Source organism: Dermacentor variabilis, chromosome 1, assembly GCF_050947875.1.
Source record: "Dermacentor variabilis isolate Ectoservices chromosome 1, ASM5094787v1, whole genome shotgun sequence".
Classification (NCBI taxonomy): domain Eukaryota; kingdom Metazoa; phylum Arthropoda; class Arachnida; order Ixodida; family Ixodidae; genus Dermacentor; species Dermacentor variabilis.
This window is the reverse complement of record NC_134568.1, coordinates 277,246,608-277,271,595: the sequence shown is the minus strand read 5'-3', so window position 1 is coordinate 277,271,595 and position 24,988 is coordinate 277,246,608. Positions and strand designations below refer to the sequence as shown.

Sequence of the window (24,988 nt, the reverse complement as noted above, 5' to 3'; positions counted from 1 at the left end):
CCCACCAGCTCGATTTCATTTTCTTTTCCCTTTGCTGTCTTAAACCACGCAATAGGGAAACTACATTACGCGTTTCAGGAAGCTCGATCCCCATAATCTCAACACGCGTCGGCATCTGATGCCCCAACGATGCTTGCCAAGTGAACCTCCCGCCTTGAAAAGTGTCATGCTGAATGTCAACTCCTGGTCCAAGGCTGTGCAGGTTATCAAATACCTATATGTAGCACATCATTTGTAATGCCTTGGAGATTGATCTCCATGCTATTGCATATACAGGTGTAAATAATAACTGGCCAATATGAAGACAGTTCCACATCACTGAAAAAATAGTGTCAGACTGAAGGCTTGCTTATAAGCATGAAGAAAACAAGAACAATAAATAAATTAAACAAGATAAGCAGTGCTCCTTATGTGCTGACTTTTCAACAAAAATGTCAGTAGCCTAGGAAACAATATATTGTGCATAAATAATCATGCTGAGAAAGTAAAAACATTTTGAATTGTTGTTGCTTGGCTACGAGTTAAAATTTCTTACAATAAGGATATTTAATGTGGCTGGCAGTTGAACAAAGTGTGTCCTACAGGTGTTCTGACCTACCACGATGGTCGTGGCTTTTTCAGGTTGCCAAGCGGCCCACCCTGTACATGTCTTTCCCTAGTCGAAGCCGTCGAGGAGATGTAGAGCTGAAGATACTTTCTCAGCCTGAAGAACAGCACCGGGCTCGTTACCTCACAGAGGGCAGCCGTGGAGCTGTGAAGGATCGGACGGGCATGGGCTTCCCAACTGTCAAGGTTAGTGGCACTACTGATATATTGTTCATTGACTACTTTGCTGCCCCACATAGGTATTTAATTCTGTTCTGCATTGGGAGGCTTAAAATCATTAGCGGTCAATGTCATTAACCTTTAAACTTTCAAAATCATATACTTTCAGGAAAAAGTGTGCAGGACGTTCCCAAGATATCTGTTGTACCAAATTTCTTTCCCACATAGTAGCCATATTTGAAATGTATGTTGCACAAATTATTTAACTTTTATACAGTCAAACACCTTTATAATGAAAGTTGCTAGGCCCAAGCTTCCATTGCCCCCCCCCCTTTTTTTTTTGGAGCAAAAAATAAATGTGCTTTCCAGGAACTAAGCTTTCTATTTTTTTTCCCTCCTCTTCATTGTCATCTTGCTTTGCTATGTTGGAAGGCATATTTTTTTGCTGAACTTTGTGTGCCTGTGGAATAGGCCCTTTTATCCACATTGTGGCAGCACTGTGTTCAGGACCCTAGAAAACTTCCTGTCCTGCATTTTGACAGTCAAGTTAGCCAAGAAAAAAGTATTTTAGCGCACATTCTTGATATGTTGAGATCTAAAGAAAGATATAAATAATAATCAGAATAAAGAGAAGATATAAAGGGTTCAATAAATATATATGCTATTGTAACTTGTGTTGTTCCGGAGGGCTTAACTGGAAGTCTTCAGGGACCTCTGTTTGTCAGCATAAAAAGGGTCTATAACTTGAACTAGCGTACTGACTTCTGTCAAATGACCTCATGCGCTGTTGCAGCTGACTGGACTACAGGAGCAAGTGAAGTTACAAGTGTTCATTGGCACAGACCAAGGCAAAGTGCAGCCACATATGTTTTATCAGGCCAGCAGGGTGTGTGGTAAGAACTCAACACCATGCCAAGAACGTCGTCTCGATGGTACAACAGTTCTGGAAATCGACATGTTGCCATCAAAAGACATGACTGTTAGGTGAGCCCCAGTTATTTTTACATTGCAGTGTACTTTGGGCCCATCATTTTTCCTGGGGGGAGGGGGTGTTTTTTAAGTGTCCCCTAAGTGGACTGTCCATTTCAGTGCATGCTGAATAGATGAAGCTTGAGAGTCTGCGGCGGTGACGATCAGGGCCGGATTAAGAAAAATGGAGGCCCTGGGCTAATGTGCATGCAGGCCCCCTTTCCCGATACCGACACCCCCCCCCCCCCTGTCGCCTGCTACACTACTGGAAATATGCCATGTTTCATTTTAATTCCACCAAATTAAAAAGAATGAAATGCGATCAACGGGATTATTATTATTGTTATTATTATAAGGAAATCAACAAAACTTGCTTGAATCATGTGCTGTTGTAAACACCAACACATATGTTCACTTTGTGATTAATCTGCATTCTGTTTTCAGCAAAAGCTAGGCTTTAAGGAAAAGTTTAGTGCTCTCAACACGAACAAGAATGTAGAAAAGACAACACAGCTCATATGTTGATCCTTCTGAAACTAGGATTTGTTTGCATCACTAAGTTTAATCCCATGAGGAGACGCATGGTTGTATCCAAAACATTCTTTATTAAAATTCAAGCACCAGACTGCAGTAATCGTTATACACGTTACTCTATAAATATGCAATAGATATATACAATACTTAAGGCAATACAAACACCATAAAAATGCACTAGAATACAGATGAAAATTACCAACTGTAATTACAAAACATTATTTGAAAATATTTTCGTTAAAGGTAAGACAAGCAAGGACGACACCAAATAAACGTGGCACTATCAAAAACAACAAAATTACAGCTCTTTATAAGCATGCTAAATATCACATGAATAAAAAACAAGAGACGAACAATGAAGATTTGCATATCTTGAATTACACTGCTCAGCGTTTCATTGGCAACGTGTAGGCTGGAAGGCGACACAACGAACTTATTGGAACTATTCATGTATAGCGCAAACAGTCCTCTTTTAAAATGGCATCTTTTGGGCCTTCGCTTTGGCGAAATCAGATATAGTCTGTTCGAAGGATAGATCACGGAGGAGGTCAGTTTCAATGCACATGATAGCAAGCGAGTTCACCTTGTCGTCAAGGAGACTCGAACGAAGGCGATTTTTTATCAGCGACAACTTGGAAAACGATCGTTCGGTTTCGCAGTTTGCCACGGGTATGCCTAAGTACATTCGCAAAGCAATAGAAAGGTTCGGAAACACATCAATAAGCTTTCTTTCGTGCAGCAACTTCATTATTCCCAGGGGACTCATGTCCTGACACACAGAGTTGTGCAGAAAGTTCGCGAACTGAACGATTTCAGCGGAAAATGCTGGCTCCAAATCATTTGTGTAGGTTTTCACCAACTTCTCAGCCTGCTGTGCCCGAGAGGCCTCGCTCCCAACTTCTGTCAGAAATTTTAAGAATCTGAACCTTTCTCAGAGTTCAGTGTAGGCAGCCTTTCGCACTCACAGAGCAGAGCCTAGACTGTCAAGTATAACATTGTAGGTCTCTGCGATAAACTTTTTTCTACCTTGTAGCGCACTGTCGCTTTTTCCGTCCGGGTGCTTACTCAAAACGATGCGTTTGCCCTCATCCTGATAACATTGATTGGTACTTGGCGTGCGTGCTCTCTCTTCGAGGGTGTCAAAGAAAGGTCGCAAAGAATTAACAAAGCCTTCTAGAGAGCTCAGCAGCTCTACAGCGGTTGAAATGTCTAGCCCTGGTTTCTGAAGTGCTATGCTCATTTTGTCAAAGCGCTCCAAGATGTCACTCCAGAAAATCGCCATGAATGCAGTCTCTAGTTTTGTAATTTTCTTGAAGAGAGTGCGCTTCGTTCCTAGTGTCGCCGTTTTCTTCCTCGTTCTTTGATATAGCTTCAAGGCAACACAAGACTGCATTGAAATTTTTCAGAATGGCCTTAAATGATTCAGCGTGTCTTGACCACCTGCTCTCAGAGAGATTTTTCAGAACAAGCTGCTAGCCAGTTCCGACCATTCTGTCCAAAATATACCTCCATCGCTTAGTGAGGCAGCAAAGAACACACACATAGTCTCTGAATTACAGTGAAAAATTTGACTGCCTCAAGGCAGCTGTCAATGCTACACGCGCCAACTATGTTCAGTGAATGACCAGCACACAGGACTTAGACTGCCAATTCGTTCAGGTGTTTGATTTGAGCTTGCAGTCCTTTGTATTTTCCTGACATATTACTCGCGTTATCATAAGCTTGGCACCTACAATCATCAATTGAGATGCCATTCGTTGTCACGAGGGACATCACGGTATAGAAAAGATACAAGCCGGTATGCGATTCAATTGGAACAAATCCAAGAAAGGGTTCGCACACTTTCCCATTTAAATAGAATCGTAAAACAACTGACAGCTGATCAACGTGAGTAAGGTCTGGAGTCGAATCAACAATTAAAGAGAAGTATTTTGCGCGTTTCACTTCGTCAACGAGACGTTCCTTGACAGCCTTTGCCATATGCTCGATAAATTCATCACAAATGGTTTTTGACAGATACGATTGGTGACTTTTTCCTTTGTTCCCGTAGCGTTTGGTGTGCTCCTCTAGAAATGGATCAAACTTGGCAATGACCTCAAGCACTCCCATATAATTGCCATTCCTCGGTGAACCAAAAATCTCCTCACTGCCCCTAAACGCTAGGTTGCGCTCAGCTAGAAGCTTAACTACAACGACTACGCACTTCAGCACCTCTGTCCAGTAAGCGGTCTCAGTGTCAAGATGCTTAACCAGGTCCTTGTCAATTGTGCTGCTCGAGTTAGAGCGGGTGAGCCATGCTGCCACATAGTTCCGGTGCTCGACGCTATTTTCATGTGCGCAAACCTTTTCTTCTGCTCTTTTCCAATCAGAAAAGCCGTGCGTGGTGAAAGCACTAGGGTTGCTTGAAATCGAAAATAGCTTGCACATGAAACAGTAAACGGAACCTTTGAACTCCGAGTACGTTAACCATTGTCGCTCGTACGCCTCCCCATTTACAGCCTTTCGCACGAAAAGATGAGGTGACATATAGCGTTTCTGAGTTTTGTATTGCCTTTCGGAAGACAGAAAATTTTCTGCCCGATTTTGATTATACAGTGGCCCTTTCCCAATGCATACACTCCGAAAGCTGTCAGTAATAATGTCCGGCCACTTGGCAGGGTCACTTCGGAGAATCTTGCAACGTACCTCTTGCTGCAGGGGTGTCTGTACTTCTCTGTTGCCGCAAAGAGAAGCCGTCTTGTCCTCTCGAGGCACACTTTGTGGGTGGGAACATGATTATTTGAAGCCAAACTAACAGTAAACAAGTGAGTCGGTTCTTGGAGTGTTGTTTCCTGGCGCTCGTCAGTAGAAGGAAGCTCATCGGGTAGGTTTGGCACCTGTCGATCAGCAATAGTAGAAATTGGGCATGGCGGACCAGATACCTGGAGCTCTGTAGCAGGGGCCCGGCCGAGTAGCATAGACGTAGCTGACTAAGGAACAGAACAGGGCTCGGTTAGCGTCGGTTGCTCAGAAATATGGACGACCATGGTTGGCACCGTTTTCACAGGATCCAGACAACCAAGATCGCCAGATCGCCAAAAGATCGCCAGCTCTGCCGCCGACTCGACGAACAGAAAACGCCTGCAGAAGGCCACCTATGTGGATGTAGAGGACGCGCTGCTTAAAACTACATGGAGCAGGACGTGTATAACACAGATGAACCTGTGTTATTTTATCAGATGCTGCCGGACAAGACGCATGCCATGAAAGACGACTCATGTGGCTGGTGGCAAGCACAGTAAAAGTGCGGGTTACAGTACCTCTGTGCACTAATATGGATGGCAGTGACCGGCGTGTGCCCTTTGTAATCGGAAAGTCAAAGAAGCTGCGTTGCTTTTGGAGGTTTGTACCTGTGGACTACAGCGCAATACTAAGGCGTGGATGACGCGCAGTTCATTATTCACAGAGTGGCTGGGCGAGTTTGACCGCGACATGCAGAGGCAAAGAAAGAGCATGCTGCTCGTGCTCGACAACTGCTCAGCGCACAATGTGTGAACTTCTCTGACAGCAGTTACTTTACTTTTCCTGCCGCCCAATACCACTTTGAAAGTGCAGCTGATTGATTTGGGCATAATATGTGTATTTAAAGGGACACTAAAGCGAAACAATAAATCAGTTTAGACTAATGAAGCATTGTTTGAGAACCCTGCAGGCAGTCATTTAAAAAAAAATTGTTTGTTTATTAGATGAGAAATGAAGGGTCCAAGTATCAGTATTTGAATTTCGCGCCGAAACCCCAGCGCCGGTACGTGAGCGTGACGTCAGGGATTCCAAAGTATGTTTTCGCATTTGGGCCGCGTTGGCTGAATAAAGATTTTCGAAACTTGCCATGTTCAATATTTGGTTCCTTTAGAACACAATGCAGTCCATCCATACCGCTATATATAGTTACTAGGCCCTAGAAGATGCCATCAAAATCCAAGACGTCACAGCCCCCTGGTGCGGGAACTTAAGTAGGCGTCGCCACCCGTATTTCGTTCTTGCGCTTTTTCTGGCTTACCAAACGTCTTATCGTTGTAAGAGTGATGTTTTTGGTGTTGTATAACGGTAATTTACTGATGCAGAAGAAATCATTTTTTCACTTTAGTGTCCCTTTAAGGCATCGTATAGGCGCGGCATTGTCTGACGCTTGCTCATCGCTGTTGACCGCCCGGCTGCCAACTTGCCGCTTCAAGTTTCACTGTATTCAGCCGTTGAGATGGCGAAGACGGCCTGGGCAGAGACGACGGTTGCTTGCATGCGGAACTGTTTCTTCAAGGCCAGCTTCATCGACTCAGTGCCTGATGCCAAGCCTGATGCTTCCGAAGATGATTGGTCTGGCGACGATTTGTAGCAGCGCGTCGTCGACTCCGACAAGGGGGCCTACGACACTGATTGGGATGCCTATTTCTGCTGATGAAGACGCTGATTTTACGGAACCGTTCATGGATGAGGGCATCGCTAAGTGCGGGTGGAGAGCAACGCGGAGGAATGGGATGACGATGAAACTTCGGAGCCAGCACCCATAAGCGTGCCTGTAGCAATGGACCACATAGGGAGCCTCACGCAACTTGCCTATGCCAAGGGCCTCAGTGAAGAGCACGCTTCTTCTTTAAATAAACTGGAGACCGCCCTCATCAGATCTGCACTGCAAAAACAGATGAGCATCATGAACTTCTTTGCAAATAAATAAATTTTGTGTTTTGACTAAACACTTTTTTTTTCTTTTTAAGCTGTCGTCCACTTACTACGAACTTTGGGGTATAACGAACAGAGGCCGCACAATGCTCAGGTTCGTTATAAGTGGGCTCGACTTCAGGATTTCTGCTGATCACTATGGTGATGCGGACTCTGCCGCTTCATTTCGTTTGGGTGCTAGCACCATTTTTTGCTGTTTTATGTCGCACATTTACAGCATTCCGCACTCGCCGAGCTCCAACATTTGTCCGATTTAACCGATGTGCAGCCAAATACGTCCAAATTGATGAGAGTTTGATTGCATTGACCCTTTCGCTGTCACGGACGTACCGGTTTGTCTTCGTGCTTCCCCCCCACAGTGTCACTGACGTACCGGTACATTCTCTATCGTGCGTTCAAAATTTCGCGCCTGAGCGCAAAGCTGGTGCTCCTGGACTGGTCTCCCCGCAGGGGGCGTCTGCGTAAGCAGGCGTTTGGTGTGTTGCGACACCACATACCCGACCACACGAGGGTTGGACCCTCCCGCGTGTAGTCATGCGTGGCTTAGCCGTGTCTGGGGAAAGGGAGATCCTGGAGGTTGAGCGGATGCTGGGTGTCTGGACCTTTAAGGCCCCCCGGCGGAGGCAACATACCTCTTTGGCCTCTGCCTCACATAGACGGCACCTCCAGACTGACCCACCTGGAGTAAATTGGCAGTCGCCTTTTCCTGTCCCTCTATTCAATCTTTTGCTTTCCCTCTCGCTGTCTCTTCTTTCCTGTCTTCTTATCACTTCTTCTCACTTCCGAATTTCAAGGCGGCAAGGATTAACCATGTGGGCGTGGCCTTCCTTGGTCATGGTTATATGGTTATAGCAGTTCTGTATGGCTAGTGGTTTTTAAAACACTCCCATGTTGGGCTCCATGGTGGGCGGGCAGCTTAGCTGCCGAACGTATATGTAATTTCATGAATAGAACCCCCTCTTCAGCAAAACCTGATCGGAGGCCGAAAAGGCACCGGACTGAGGTAATGAACTTCAGTAAACCTAGTGATAGCTTTAAAAAAATTTTTGTCATCACGTCTGAAACTGAACGAAAAATTCAAGACATGTCCCCTTTCCTCATCACCAAGGCACTTAACGAGTGCATTGCTGAGACCTACAAAGCAAAGAAAATGAATTCTGGAGAGGCCGGGGCTGGGTATTTAACCCTTTAGGGTAGATTTTTTTCACCATATGCGTCCACCCAGGGTCGATCATTTATTATTGCAGATGTAAATTCTTCAGAAGGACCTATTTCGAAAAAAAATTCAGCGAAATTTTTCTAGGGTGGACAGTAAAGTGAGAAAAAAATATTTTGGGTTGGTATATATGTACTGTTTATTCATGAGTAACAATGAAGAAACCAAATAAACTTATAAGAATTAAAAATCTGATGCATTGTTATACACATGGTTCAAGGCTTAGAAAATGCGCACACGAGAATATTTCGCAAGTCTCAAATGTTCCTACTCTTACACTAATATTTACGTCCATAGCCTAATCGAACTGCGTAAGTGAGCGCACTCAAGAAAACTGTGTGGTTGTGTGCCCATCAAAAAGCAAAACGTGACAAACTTCCGCTAATCTTCATCTTATCACCAGCGAGAGGCAAAGAATCAGGAGGAGGATTCTGTGTTTGTTGACGCTGCATGGATTAATGGTAAAAATGCTTATTCGGTGAGGGTGGTAGATGGCAAAGGGAGCGTTAGAAATGCCGCTTCCATTTATACCAAAGATCCGGAAGTTGCCGAACAGGTGGCTATTGCTCTAGCGCTAATTGATTCGAGAAGAGTTGTGGTGTTTAGTGACTCGCGATTTGCGATTAAAGCCTTCTCGGGACTTGTTGCGGAACCGGCTAACAGACTGCTGCAGGGTAAGGATATCACTTCGCATACAGTTACTTGGTTCCCGGCGCATATAGGGAGAGTGAAGGGAGCCCCGCGTAACCTCAACGAGGTGGTGCACAGGGAGGCACGAGGATTAGTGTGCTGTGTACTCCCTGAAGGGGCTGGATCTCCCACTCCTGAGTACAAGGACAAACTGTTAACCTACAACGAAATCACCAAGCACTATTACTTAGGGCGCAAGGCATTCCCCCTGCCACATTCTAAATTAAATAGGCCACAGGCGGATACATTAAGGCTTCTGCAGACACGAACGTACCCTAACCCGGTTGTCATGAATAAAATTAATCCGGACTGCGGGGTTTCAGTCTATTGTAGTAAGTGTGGGGGTTTGCTCGATTTAAAACAGATGCTTTGGCGCTGCTTGGCATTTGCCGGTGATGGTTCTCGAAGTGAACAGTGGTGGCAGCAGATGCTGCACTGTGAAGTGCTGGCGGACCAACTCGGGGCTGTCCAGAGGGCCCGTGTGACGGCAGAGGGGCTCGGCCTCTCTGTACCGACGTGGGAGCGGCCTGCATCAGTCCCAAACTGATCCCTCAGGACCTTAATAAAGTTCTTCATACCATACCATACCAACCAGAAGCAATTAGTTTTCGAGGGTCTAAAAAAAAGAATGCATGCATGGCGGCACCCTTCGCGTGTGCGAAGGATGCTGCCGTGCATGCGCGCAGTAAGCCTTGTGAACAATAAACGAGCGAGTAACAGGCGGTCGCCCTTTGAGCGATTAGTAACAAGACGGCCATCAGTTTTGTGAGTGCAAGAAGCCGAAACCGTCCAAGGAACAAAACCCAAACTAATCGCCGCCTGCCCGCGCACACGCCAATGCGCGAGTGGTTGTGTATAGATGCGCCGGAGCAGACAAACCATGCAATGAAAACCGAGAGAGGGAGGCGGGAGAAAAAAAATTTCCTGTATTCCTGCATAATGGCAGCACACGCCAGTAAATAAAGAGTTAGAAAATTGGTGCGCTTTTTAAATGCATAGACAGCGCCATAAATATATGGCGTAAACCATTTCGGACTTGTTAGCGGCGTCGTATATGTACGTCATTGACCATGAAAGGGTTAAGAATGCGCTATGGCAAGTGATAGAAAGTGGCTCTACTTTGTGGCACAAAAATAATACACATTCATGGCATCTTTACAGGAAGCAGAGGTTCCTTTGATGCCTACAGTTTCTCTCTAGATGCTTTCTTTGTTGAGCCAAGGCCGCTCTTGAGAGAACCATGCTGTGCAAATGCACAGCATGGTTGTTTGTGTGTGCTTGTGTTTGTGCTTCAGCGTTAAAGAAGGAATGTATTTTTAATTGTTCTGTACTGGCTTTCTTTTTCAGCTGTGACTGTGTAGGAATCTTGAAGGAACGCAATGTTGATGTGGAGAAGCGCTTGGTTCGTTATGGCGGTACACGCAACAAGAAACGCAGCACAAAGTGTCGCCTGGTGTTCCGTGTTGTGCTGCCTGCACAGCGAGGACAGGACACCGGGGGCTTACCTTCAGAGATTCTACAAGTTGCTTCAGCTCCCATTTTGTGCAGTAAGTGGAATTTCATGCCTAGCCTTCTTTTTTTTAGTAAATATTACAGTGAAACCTCATTATAATGAAATCTCATCTGACATGAAGATATCTTTGTTATATCTCATATTTGTTATAAGCATATATTCGATGTCAGCGAGAAAAAGAAATGTGATCATGTTTATGCAAAAAAACCACAAGTGCGGTGCCTTTGGACCAGTACAAATGTGTACTCGTCATTGACATAGGCAGTGGGGGGCAACCCTCTGAGATTCTCTCACGAAGCAGACCCCCCCCCCCCCCCCCTTTATCACGCAACAGAAAGTTTCAGCTAGGGGGCTCCGAAAAAGCAACATGGATTAAAGCGAAAGCTTTTTCTTTCTTTTTAATATGAAAGTAAGGGGAGGGGGGTTCTCATGGGGGCAATTCCCTCTCCCACACACAGAACATTGTGACCCCACTCATGGTGCAGCTCTCCCTCATTCCAGATCATGCTAATCAAAACTTTTGAGGGGGAATCAGCGCTAAAAATTCCACACAATGATAAAGATGAGGACGAGCGCGTGCATAACACTTGGGGGCATTGTTACTCCCTACCAGGCCTTCGTGTCGTCGAAGAGCTGGTAATTTCTGGTACTTGACCGAATCGTCGACCATGGTGCGTGGAAGAAAAGCATTCTAAAAATAATGCGACTTGCTTGTCTAGGACAGCTATAATAAGCACCCCCCCCCCCCCCTCCTTTTCAAAGCCAAGCTTTCTTTGCCTCTTCATTCGACTTTCCCTCTGGTGCTGCTGCTGTTGCTTTCTGGCACACCACGTCGGGGGATGGTTCAGAGGGTGTGTGTACAACAGGAGTCCGGAAGAGAGAAAAGGCAATGCGAGAAACTTGTTTGAACCTTTGCACCACATCGAATGTGCACACTGCCCTCTGAAGCTCTCTGGGCGTCGCTACGTTAGCCTCTTGACAGCTGTAATTATCCGTGAACCCCCCCACACACACACACACACACACAAAAGCTTTGCAGCAGTGCTTACCTTTCTGCTAACGTGCAACTATCCAGAGGGGAAGTATGTAGTGTCACGTTGTAGTGACGGTCAAGAACACGCACAGTAGCAAAACTGTGTATGGTGAAACTAACTCTTTATTGGGTGAACCTGTGCCCAGAAAAACGGGCTACAGTCAAAGCACAATGATAGCGGCGAATGAAGTCGGCGATTGTTGAAAATCTGATCTGCGGGGCAAGTGCATTGGCTTTTATACATGAGTCATCAAAGGTTCCAGAATAATCGCTGGCGCCCGTGTGTCTTCCAGAAAGTACTATACTCAGGGTGTCTACCAACCGGGAAAACCGCCAAACCGGGAAAACTCAGGGAAAACTCAGGGAATTGCTTCTATCAAGAAAAATTAGCTGTAACTTTATTGAAAGGGAGCGAAAGTCGTATTAATGCTGGCTCCAGTAACAGAGGAATCGCAACGAATCGTCATTGACGCCGTGTCATCGGCATGGGGTATTATTGCCAGAGTAGTTAACGACCGATTTTCTAGACGCCCGATTTTTCGGACATGCCCGATAATTCGCACAGCTTTGCGGCACCATCACGTACTCCATATAGACCGTTTTTTCGTAGGCACCGCCATATTGTGAACGCAGTGGCGCCACCTATGAGCAGCGCCATACTGGCTTGGGTGAAAGCGGTCTTTTGCATGGCAGGTAAACGCTCTTTGGTAGGCTCTGGCGTTTGTTTTCGCGGTCGTGCGGTCTGTTTAGTATGACGTGCGTCTTCTACGTGGTAAACAGTTCTTTGAGACGTGCTGAAGTGGTTTAAAGCGTCATGGCTGGAATTGATGCTGGCGTTGAGGTGGACGGAACACGCAGTGCGATGTGTACGTGCATATTTGAGTCAATTGTGTATTTCTGAATGTTCCAATCACTAATGTGACATTATTGCAGTATTATCCTCTATTTCTAAGCTGCAGTTTAGGAGCCATGAAACATACGCGACGATCGTAACAGTGTGGGTACCATTCTGCTACGATAGGAGCTGTGCTGGACAAGCGTTCAAACTGTTCGCTGCAGGTTACATTGTGTGACTACTTGGTTGGATGGATGAGGTTTCCACCCATGAATAAAATAGTTTTGGATAGTAATAGCATACCTTACAGTCTGAATTAAGCTTGTCCAGCAAAACAACCGTTTACGAACTGCGCGAGCGTCCTAAGGAGTAGTAGGTGCTGGATTACAGATATATTTGTTCTATATAGCGCATGTTCGAAGCATACGGAATCAGCGGTTATATATTTATAAACGTCGTGCGCCGTTAGCCCATTTTCTCTTGCTCTTTAGAGAAAGAGGATGATAACCGAATTTTGTTTTTCGGTTGTGTTCGTTCAGTTCTCTATGACGCACTCACACGCATTACGAAAATTTTGCGCCCAAAAAATAGCCATAGCATTCTTTTTATGCGAACCCTCTCATATATTATGGCTGTATACAGGCCAAAAAGGCAATGCCGAAGCACACAGCTTATATATGTATCGTGCTGGCTCACCAACCGCAGTGATCTCTGTTGAGCAGCACCATGGGCCTCATGCAGCAAGGCTAGTGTAGACGTATGGTTATTTCAAGCATTCTAGACTTCAAATGCGTGAGAACGATGCCAGTGTATCACAAATATTTGATAGCGCCTGCCGCTCAGATTTTTCGTGGTTTCCTTAGGTTGGCCGTGCGCGAGCATGCGCTCTTATGTTTTATGTTTTACTCCCTGTGCCAATTGATCAGACAGTGATCTGATTTACCATTTAATGCTGGTAATACAGAAACGCCGGTTTTCTTTGTTGAATTAAAATCGATATAAGCAAAATAGTAAACAACACATACACGCGCCGCGACTGATAAAGCGCGTACACCGCGGCTGCTATGCGCGTCACATTTTTGCGCCCCCAAGACATAGTTCTGCCTACAGTAGTTACCGATGCACCGAAAGGCTTCCCTGACGACCCTATATGAACGAACATGGCGTAAATTTCACAAAGTAAGATCTAAAACATCTCAAAATCATTCCGCAGCACGCGACAGCAATACTTTCAAGCAGCGCCGCGCCGGATCGCCCAAGCCAGAGAGGAGGAAAGGCTCTCCGCGCGCCTATCCTCCTCGCCCGATGAAACGGTCTATAGTCAATGAATATTGCCCTGACTGCAGGTCTGAAATGGCATTAATCAAAGCCACCACGGCCGCCATTTTGATTATCTCGCCGCCTCTAACCGGCACTCTCGCACGCAGATCCGCTGGCAGTCGTAGCCGCCACCACGGCAACGTTAGGCCTAGCTGCTTCTACGTTCGTTTTTAAGCTTCTTGCCGTGCGGTGCCGTGTTTTTCATTGAAAGAATTCGCCGCTGTCAGCAATGGCGCCGACTCTGCCTTTGTAATTCTCGTGATTGGCTTCGAAGCTCGCAGAGCACAGCGCGTTGCGTAATGCCAGTTTCCGAAAGTTAGCTTAGCCTCAGTACAGCAGTGTTAAGCGGTGAAGCATAACAAGCGTGGGAAGGGGCAATAGTCACGGGACACAGTATGTATCCCTTAATTAATTATACACGCGTGCACCCCCGTCCCCTGTCACAGTACAAGCATCAATATGCCTAACAGGTGTATTGGCAGGCCATAAGAGCTTTTTTGGATGTGCCTGTGGCAATTTTAGCCCTTAAGGGCAGTTAAACACATGCATTCATTTTTGCGGACTGCCCGATTTTTCGGGTGTTTTTGCGGCCCCCAGGGAGTCCGAAAAATCGGACGTTGACTGTACAACTGACCAAGAGGATGCTTCAAATGATCCATGGGGTGAACGCGTGGCAGAAAGAGTATGAGAACAGAAAGGATCGACGCACTGAGGAATTACTGGGAAAGGAAGCGTGCCACCGCCTCTTTGAAGGAGCTTGAGCTCAAAAAACAAAGTGTTGGCTGACGCCAAGATGCAGGTGTCCCCCATCCAAACAAAAATAAACTCTTTAAGGCAGTGAAACCCAACACTGAGATGTTGTGTACGGGCCGAGAGTATGTCAGGACAGTTGAGGTTGACTTCCCAGCTGCTGAGAGAGAATCTTAGTTGTGACAAAGTAGGCCTCATACTGATGAGCTTGCTATCAGTTGATAGAAATAGCTCAAATTCAAGAATATTTACTTATCTATGCATCTCCTTTTTATTCGTATTTGAAGATGTTAGACTCAATTTGGAATGGGTTTTACCATTTTTTTTCACTGTGCATTTTACTAACACCTTCCTTCTGTTTTCTTTTTACATAAAATAGATATAACTCCTTACTATTCAAACATTTCTAAATACTAAAAATATTCAAATGTTCAAAAAATATTCAAAATAATAATATTCAAAAAAGTCATTTTTTGTTTCAACATGCTTACTAGAGAGTGACAGCATCGGGTAACATGGTGTCAGCCTGTCTTGACATACAACAAAGTTCTGGCTCATTCAGGGAATTTTGCAAACATGCTCAGGGAAAGCCTGGAAAACTCGCGGAATTTGCAAATGTCAACTTGGTAGGCACCCTGTTTACAATTCGCATCGCACATACAATCAAATTACACAAAGTTAGGCGACGACAGATAGAGCTAGCAATAACATTAGAAAATCTTCCTATACATGCGCCTGGTGCTGGGCGATAACGTTTAACCTTTGTTAGCCGATGAAAAAGTGGTCACCTAAGAAAGATAAACAGGTACACATGTCAATGACCCCCTCATAAGAAATCATCGTCCTGATGCTACAAACAAACAGGAAAGCAAAAACAAAACCACACATAATAAAGAAAAAACAACAACAAAATCACTAAGAAACTAAGTCCCTAAGTTCGTCAGCGGGCGTAGAAAGGCTTAAGACGCACCACGTGGATGACTTAAAGGACTCCTGAAACGGTTCAGACAAATTTTGTAGACGCGTAGGGTACAACTAAAGTTAATCATTCGCACCACAATTTCTGTGAAGCTTCTCATATTAAGAGAGCTATGAACAATTACTAGTTATCCTCCTCCATAGCCATGCATTTTCTCCTCAACTTATTCGCTGCGTGATTGGGGCTACGCTTCGCCTTCACTGGCTCTGCGTCATGATGGCACGTTGTGTCGTCTACTTTCGGTTCTCTATGAGCGAGCACGCGAAGCCTCTCCAACCTCTCCGGCAGCTGCTTGGCAGTTGACCCCAAGCGAGAGCTGTCGAAGCAGCGTGCGTTGCGAGCATTCTGTCGTAGTGCCGACTGCGTCTGGTATTCCGGTAACCACAGGCGATCTGGACGTTTCGACCGATGAGTGGAGGCTGCACCGTGCAGATTGTTCATATTTGCGCTTCTGCTCATCTCGTGAAACGGCACGGTCAAGCGGTCAAGCCCGTCCCCTCGCTTGCGTTTACCCGAATACTGGAATCGCGAAAAGCTATTGTGATAGTAATCCTCTGGTGTAAAGTGGCGGCTGTAAACATGCAAATCCTGCCGCCGATCGGATACTCATACTCCGTTGCACTGCAGCCACTCTGCTCGTCTACTGCCTTGCAGAGGGACACGTTTTCGCAGCTTGACATATTGCCAGTCGCTACGTTTGCAGTCCACAACACAACAAAGGCGATTCATGGTGCTCACGGAAAGACAGACCAACACTGAACGCGGAGCACTCGTCAATACGGAGCACGTTGTAACACAAGCAGACGACACTTGCTGTGTGCCGGAAGTGTTTAAGTGTACTGAGAAATTGTTCACGTGCATTCTCTTTCTCTTACTTTCTTTTTATAGAAACAAATTAACTAACATTCCAACTGTCACCAACAACGTTTGTTCACGATCAAGTTGGAAAAATTATCTGTGATGCGCCCTAGGCAGCCAGTCGGATAGCTCACCCTACTGACGTCATTAGGGCAATTTAGGTCAAATGGGTAGGGTGGCTGAAAATTCAGCCGAGCAGTGTGCTGCAATCGGCAATGATATACATTTTTAAAACGTTATAATAAATTACATGCTTTATACGGAGTAGTTACATGTGTCAATTAATGATCAGAAGGACCTACTCTAATGACTCAGTATGTTTGTACAAAATCATCAAAATCGTTTCAGGGTCCCTTTAAGGTTGTGCGGCGCTGCTGTGATTGCGAAGTGATGTCTGACACGACCTCATAGTCCAGTGTGCCAATGCGTCGGATGATCTTGTAGGGTCCAAAATAATGGTGTAACAGTTTCTTGCTAAGTTATTTTCGGTGTATCAGGAGTCCAGACCCAAACATGGTCGCCGGGCTGGTATTCCATGTATCGTCGTCGAAGATTTTAGTGCTGGCTGTCGGTCCTCTGCTGGTTATTAATGCGCAGGCGGGCGAGCTGTTGGGCTTCCTTAGTGCACTGGAGATAGGTGGTGACGTCGAGATTCTCTTCGTCGGTGACGTGCGGCAGCATGGCTTTGAGAGTCATCACCAAGTTTCATCCGTAAACCAGGTTGAGCGGTGTGATTTGCGTTGTTTCTTGCATCACCGTGTTGTAAGCGTGGGTTACGTATGGCAGGACGGCATCCAATGTCTTGTGCTCGACGTCAACGTACATTGCAAGCATGTTGGCGAGGGTCTTGTTCAGTCGCTCCGTGATGCCATTCGTCTGTGGGTGGTAGGCATTCGTCCTCCTTTGGCTTGCCTGGCAGTATTGCAAAATGACTTGGGTGAGCTCTGCAGTGAAGGTCGCTCCTCTGTGGGTGGTAAGGACTTCTGGGGCACCATGTTGCACCAGGATGTTCTCGATGAAGAATTTAGCAACTTCGCCCGCACTACCTTTAGGCAGAGCTTTCGTTTCAGGTAAGGTAGCCAGTAGCCACAAAGATCTATTTATTTCCAGATGTTGACGTCGGAAAGGGTACCGAGAAATCCATCCCTATCTGCTGAAATAGTCAGCAAGGAGGCTCAGCCGGCTGTAGCAATCCCGCTGGCCTTGTAGGCAGTGTATTGCGTTGCTGACAGTCTTGGCATGTCCCGACGTAATGGGTGACGTTGGCGGTCAGGCGCGGCCAGTATTACCTTTCCTGTATCCTTGATAGCATCTGGGAGAATCCGAGGTGCCCCGTGGTCAGATCCCCATGTAGGGCATGCAGTACTTCTGGACACAATGCTGAGGGAACAAAAAGGTAGGGAAAACACGGGGAAGGCGGCAGATGGAAATTTAAGACGATGAGCAAAACGAAAACAAGGTAAAAGCAGGAGCCAACGTTTCAACAAGTGGACTTGTCTTCTTCAAGGCGACATATGCTTTCCTCACCACAGTATATATAGGTGGGGTTCTAAAGGGGAGAGGGTGTAAGGCGGGTGGGTGCGGCAACGAGCGAAAGTGTGTTAGCTTGTTGAATTGAGAATAAAGGAGTGCTGTGCACAAGGCCCGGGACCCGGCCGTCTGTCAATCATGTGTCAACGCCTGCGTGTTAGCCGGCGTGTCAATGGCATCTGACACGCCAGCTGGTGAAAAAAAAAGGAGATAAAAAAAAACGTTAAGAAACCAAACTAAGTGTTGCCTGTAGATTGAAATTTAGCATAGCTAATAGAGTCTAAAGCTCCCTTTGAAGCGTTTATGCCTATTGGTTCCAATGTCTTGAACTTATGGATAAGGTATGATTCTCTGTATTTTCTTTCTTGTTCAGAACGGAAATTTGACTAAGATGTAAAGTTTAAGTTCATCAAAGTTATGACCTGGTTGGTTGAAATGCTCGGCGACGGCTTTGGGAAGCTTCCTAGCTTCCCAAATATTTACAGCAGAAATATTACAGCACGTGCTGCGTCTCATTGGCGAGAACGTCTATTAGTGGCGAGAACTTGGAGTGGCGCCCTCTTGCGAGTGACGTCACGGCCAGGACTCCGCTCGCTCTGGCTTGCTCGGCTGCTGCGCGCGCTCGTTCCCTTCGTGCATGCTTGGGGCATGAGTTGCTCCAGCCGTACTTATTGAAGAATATGTCTGCTTCTTTCTGCTGCCATGCCTGAACTATAGTTCCTTCTAAAGCGCGTGAGTCGGGAAAATTTGCAGCTTGGATATCACAAGTTATGTAGCGTTGAAGGGGTCTACTGATTTTGCAATGCATATATGCGCCGTGTCTGTCCATAAATTTTTCATCAAAAGAATGTCTGTAAATCCAACACGCGAAGTTGTGTATGATGCTTCGCTGAACATTTAACATTCCCTTAGTACTTAGCTGTGAGAGACATTGCATTTTATGTGGAAGAAGAACCTTCGTATTTGATGTCTACATGTTATCCATGTTAGAAAGACACTGCCCAGCGAAGCTGTCATCATTATTATTACTCTGGTGAGGTGTCTAGTCAAATAATTTATTAATGCATAAAAAATAAGAAGCGTGCACTTCGTATGACAAATTTGCTGCTACTTTCGCCGCTCTCTGAAACAGGCCCCAATAAAACGAATTTCTCATGGCTGCTAACACGACGGCGCATCATGTAGAGTATTTAGATAGTTAATTCATAAATACCATAGTAGCAATCACCTGAAAGAAAAGTTTCGTGGTTAAGATCGAGAGCCAATCAATTGCAAGTGATAAGATGTTCCATGGTGGCCTTCAGTGTCTTTTATGGACAATATAGCATGCCCCTCATGCAACGGAAGCAAGCGATTGTCGTTATGGTGAGGCACATATTGTTGGCGAAACCCATCAGTTCACTACAACTTGAATTGAAGCCATGAAGCAGTTTTTTACAGCACCAATTGCAATGACTAAAGTATACTCCAGGTACTACAGTGCAGCTTAGGCTGCCTAGAAAAGCAGAATTCAAGCACCTTCTGCATAACCATGTCTCGATACAGCATTGTTTAATTATACAAACTGAAAACTATTCGCTTCGTCAGTACATTAAAGAGAACCTCGCAAACGTTCATAAGGAAGGCACCACAAGCCTTACATATTTCATTTGATTTTTTATCCTCTACTGGCGAATTATGATATCTTCAATATGTCTCATACTACTAATGAATGATGCTTCGGCTTCTTTCTAGCTGCAGCCATACGGTCCAAAAGGCATATTTCAAGAAAAAATTTGGCGTGAGCAGCCTGTGTCAGTTCACCAAACATGTATATTCCTCAAGCAACAAACACCAGTAAATTACACAAGTGAGTTGGACGTGTAGCACGGAAAAGGGAATATCTATTAGTACATTCCTTTTCGTATTCTGTTTACAGCTGTAAGCCTCAATTAGTTTTACTTCAAATTACCATCACTTAAAGTACACACATGAAGAACCGCCTAATTTTGAGAAGCAGTTAAAGAAGCAAGTGGTGCTGGTAGACGCGGTAAGTCCTCGTGTTACTGCCGAGCATTTCTGTGAAGAAATGCAAAAGTTTGATATTATACTATGAACTACTCATCCTGAGCAAGCCTGTTTTAGCGGGTTAAAATCAAGGTAACTCTTGTAGAAGCCACATATAGCCTGTGTTTGCGACATACCTGTTGCACCGCGGCAGGTATAGTATAATAACTGGATTCTTCGATGCTATGTTTTGGCATTTGTCGATCCGCGCATGAAAAACCCTCAATGGGCTAGTCTGCACTCCTTCGGCTGGCACTGTAGCGCTGACTTTCAGAGCTGCATTGTCATCTAAGAAATAAGCTCTTAGAATAAATTTTCGCGAACGAGTTAAAATATAATTGCGGCACGACCGCCATAAGTATACAAGCAGAGGGAACGAGAGCGAACAAACAAAAACACTGCAGTAGGCGCCCAGACACCGCCTAAACTGCAGCAGGCGACAGGCGCGAATACGTGCCCCGATGTCACACGAGCGGTACTCGCAGCGCCCCTGTAGTTCGAAGCATTGATGCGGCCAACATAACCGGACGCGACCAACACGGCCTGACGTGCCTTACGTCAAGATGGCTCTTGCTCCGTCCGTGTGTTCGTCGCGCCGACTGTCAATGTATGGTGCGGGGAAAAAAAGGTGCCCACGCAGCTTCATGATAGTCGCAGGCAGCCGTTCAAAGTGGTGCTCAGGTTTGGGATTGTTCTGCGCATGCTCCGAAGAGAATAATAGAAGTTTAGAGCAGATAGCATTTTAGCTGGCGCAGCGCAAGCACCGTAGCATGACTGGGCGCACGCGACGCTCGCCGCATGAACTAGAGCTGTGCTCTAAAATGCACTTTCAAAACGCATCACAACCTGCTGTGACGTTGGTCTCCGTTGTACTTTCGCAGATGCACCGCCTGCACGCTGCTGAGTTCCACTGTACGCATAAGTGGCATCCAAACATGTATCCCAGCGATGCTTTCCTTTGAGTAATAGCCACGAATCTCAAAGGCTATGCTCTTTGGTACTGCAAGCGCCGATAAACGTCACGGCCACCGTGTTTGACATTACCTGGTGGGACTTCTCGACAGGACACCTCGTAGATAAAGAGTATAGCCTCAACGATGTAACATGAAAAAAAGAAAAAAAAGACGCAGTTTTGCCCAACAGGCAAAGCATTGATTGCGATAGCAAATTAGCACACAACTGTATGAAGTAAGGATAGTTCTTTTATCGGCCATATAAACTTGTTAACATTCGCTTGCTAACTAAAATGCTGAGCATGGTGTCAGCACACACAGGAAACGTGAACACATCATGCCTGATGACTATGGACTCTCGCTGTTAAAATGCTGCCATGAGGAAGTGCAGCAGTAGCAGCTAGTGAAGTGACATTCGTGCTGTCTATCGCTTCAGCGCAAAGTGAGCGCCGGGAATGCACAGCATGCACAAAGCCACGAGCCGCCAACACAACTAGACTCTGCCTCCAATGCAGATCGCTCTCAAAATATGGCCGCCCGACAGCGCGACTGCACGTAGCCTCCATGTGCAGCCGGAGAAAACGCAACCTTCCCTCCCTCCCACCCACCCACCCACCCACCCACCCACCCACCTACCTGGCGCCTCGTGCGTGAGAGAAGATGGTGCGCTTCCGCTTCACATTCGTCTCTCTTGCGCGGGCCAGATTGAGCCGCGACCGACGGCTCCCCTCCCATGCTTTCACTCGCACATGCAGCGCAGGGAGCGTGGAGACGGTGTTCTCGCCCTTGGACTTTCACGGAACCTCTTGGTTAAGCCGATGGCAAAAATGCGTTTGGAGTGTCCATATTATTGCTATTGCAATAAATAAATAAATAAATAAACACGCGGCGCCTCATCCGCGTTTTTATCTTGAAGGTCTTGAGAGAGGGAGAGAAACGACCTGCAACAGACGGCTGCAGATGGAAAGAGCAAAGCTTCGCTGCAACGATCGTCACCACGGGCTCTCGCGCGCAAGCACTTTCCCCATCCAGGATGGCACCGAGTTCGAATTATCGGTGGCGGTGCGGATTTCAGTGTGAATTAGCGTGATGCGTTACATATTGCTTTCAATACATTGTTGGATGGACCGCAGCGGCAACTTTGAACTATCCGAAATTTCGAATTAACGAGTTGTGAATTAATGAGCTTTTACTGAAGAACTATAGACTGACATACTCTTAAAAAATTTAGCACGTATAGAATCGTAACCAGGAGACGCACTGTTACATAATGAATCAATTAGTTGAGCAACACCTGGTACATCAACAAAGACAGTATGCATAAAAGTCAACGTGGTACAGATCTGGTAGCTATACATTTGAAACGGCAGAAGCTTTTAACATATGCATCGTTTAATGTTGCAGCACATAAGTAGTAAGGAACACTATCACCATTGTGGCTTTCAAGCGCAATGAATGAGCCGCATGCTGGATTTATGAGACGGCAAAATTTTCTAACATTGTCCTTCAGCAGAAGTGGAAGAATTATTGACATGAAGATAGTCTTAGCGGATTTGAGCGCTTGTACATAAACCTCATAGGCTAAGGTAGGCGGCCCACCTAGAGTTAATCTGCGAGAATTTAGCTAAACAATAAAAACATTTCTTCTTGTTAGATAAACGCTTAAGGTTAGGATTATACCAAGGGGCACGTGGCTTAGTCGCAATGCTCCACTTAGGGATGTATTTATCTGTTAGTCGGTGTTAGTCGGGACTTTGTTTTTAAACAGATCCCAGTTAGCTTCAACGGATCGGTTATCAAGACCTTCTAAGAAGTAGTCGAGAAAAGTGGCTAGATCGCTATTAATGGCCTGAAAGTTAGCTTGGTTGTAGTCTAGTATAATTTTGCTTACCTTCCGAGTTTTAGGATGCGGTGTGTTTAGGTGAAAATTGATTAGAACGTGACCACCGATTCCTGGTAAATGAACAGTCTCAGATACGAAGTCTGGATTAGTTGTTAATACTAAATCAAGGGTGTTTGCACCATTAAGGGATACTCTGGTTGCATCTGTTATTAGCTGAGTTAGTGAGAATAAAGAACAGATGTCCAAAGATTCCTGAGCCTGGGCAGAATGCAGTGACAGATGCGGTAGTTGAGAGTCCCATATAATATTTTGAAAATTAGTCTCCTGTCAAAAAAAGAGGCTGTCGCAGTGCTGTCGCAAGCCGTTTAAGGTGATCGTCAAAATTCCTGGCAAAGACGACGACATCATCTAAGTAGACGAGACAGGTCTGCCACTTCCACCTGCTAACGCTGTGTCCATCACGCAGTGGAACTTTGCAGGTGCCAAACACAGTCTGAATGGCATGACCTTGAACCCAAAGAGGCCTTCCGGCATAATGAAGGCAGTCTTCTCACAGTCCCTCTCGTCGACTTCTGTTTGCCAGTAGCCAATATTGAGACCTATCGAAAAGAAGTACTTAGCGTTGCAGAGCCGATTCAATGCGTCGTCTATGCGTGGGAGGCGGTATTTAGTAGAACTTGGCTATATCGAACTCGCAAAAGAATGCCTATCAGTTCGATATAGAGCATAATTCGATATAAGCCTGCTAAATAATTGGATGTCATAAAAGCACATACCGTTTATAAAATCACTTTATTGATGAAACTAGCTTATTTTTGTATGAAATAAGCCTGCGTTTTCTTCTGCTTGGGCAATTTCGCTGTGGCTATGGTGTTGGGCTGCTGAGCACGAGGTCGCGGGATCGAATCCCGGCCACGGCGGCCGCATTTCGATGGGGGCGAAATGTGAAAACACCCGTGTGCTTAGATTTAGGCGCACGTTAAAGAACCCCAGGTGGTCAAAATTTCCGGAGTCCTCCACTACGGCGTGCCTCATAATCAGAAAGTGGTTTTGGCACGTAAAACCCCAAATATTATTATTATTATGGGCAATTTCGCTGCATGCGACGCGCGCACTTCTCCACATTGTCTAAGGAGTTGGAGCAGCTAAGGCCGCAACCTTCTGCATTCGCGCAGAAGCGCCGGACTAGTGCGAGCGCACCAATTACTTAGGATGTGGGCAAAGGACTGTCGTTGCTTTCCTCATTGTGCCCACTTTCACTTGTGCTCATTACAATGTCGGCAATGTAGTCTTCATTTTCGGGCACTCCCGTGGTAGTGACACCATCATTTGCGCTCACAAACTCGTCCACCCTTGATTCGTCAACAGCTTCCGGACATTGCGTCATAGGGTCTTTGGTCAGAACATTGTTTACTTCCAGGCTTCATTGGGATGGCAGCGTGTCATTGTTATGTCGTCGAGGTGCCGGCAGTGGAGGACTTTTCTCATTTCGGCGAACAGCAACCGCACCTCCATCGGTTCCCGCTTTTAGTTTTCGGGATAGGGGCTGATGGATCGGCCCCAGGCTGGGCCAGCGTATGGTCAGCGCTGCGGCGACAGGTAGCACCCTGGTGACAGTGAACGGGACGGTCGTTGAGGGCTCCACTGAGTGGCGGCAAGGTAGTCGACAATATCACATGGCCATTCACCCTGCTGTGTGCGCGGTACATTGACGGTGAACTTTTTGAAGAGTGCAAGTGCAAGGAAGCTAAGAAACTGCCACAACAAACAGGTGGAAAGGCAGGCAGGTGAATGGCCTCGAAGTCCACACAGAAACAGAAATGTGGGAATGTTGGGGGTCGCCACGCCGTTCAACAACCCAGTGAATGTTGAAGAGTGTGACAGTGACTAACGAAAATAAATTTTAAGAAGGGGAGGGGGGTAATGGATACGAGGAGGGAGGGGGGGGGGATGTGCTTAAAAGGCATGAAGAACAAAGTTGACAGATAACTATGGACATAAGGAGAACGTTTCGTCACTGCCCGATCACTCAACACCAGACTGCCGGGGCCAGTTGCCTAACTGAGGCTCCCCTACTCTTTCGTAACACGTGCTGCAAAGAGCCCATCCTAACTAAACATCTCGGCAGTTTTCAGAATGGTCTGGTGTCAGAAGACATGATGCTTTCAAATTCCTCAAAGCTACTGGCCCTTATTTTACTGCGAACTACGGATGCCATTATTTTCACAAAGGCTTCTAGACGGGAAGCAGCCTTGCTTCGGATTGTCTGCCTCATCAATTCCCAAGTGTGATCAAATAGTATTATGCGTCGCATGATAGCTATAATACCATGATTGCAAGTTACTTCCAAACATCTCTTAAAACAAGTCGGACAGCAGGTCACCGAAAGTGAGTGAAACTTGCATCGTATGATACTATCAAGGTTCTAGCGCAAAGCT

The 24,988-nt window shown here is 46.0% G+C and overlaps 1 protein-coding gene across 4 annotated transcripts in view; it reads left to right on the top strand.

The window, feature by feature from the left end:
• The window catches only part of LOC142565267 (uncharacterized), a 111,868-nt gene that overhangs the window by 42,425 nt on the left and 44,455 nt on the right, over positions 1 to 24,988 (top strand). For all 4 annotated transcript variants that reach the window (XM_075676248.1, XM_075676247.1, XM_075676250.1 and 1 more), the window contains 3 exons: positions 622 to 792; positions 1,559 to 1,749; positions 10,238 to 10,437. In XM_075676248.1, the coding sequence (XP_075532363.1) occupies positions 622 to 792; positions 1,559 to 1,749; positions 10,238 to 10,437 (562 nt within the window). The remainder of the gene's footprint in view (positions 1 to 621; positions 793 to 1,558; positions 1,750 to 10,237; positions 10,438 to 24,988) is intronic.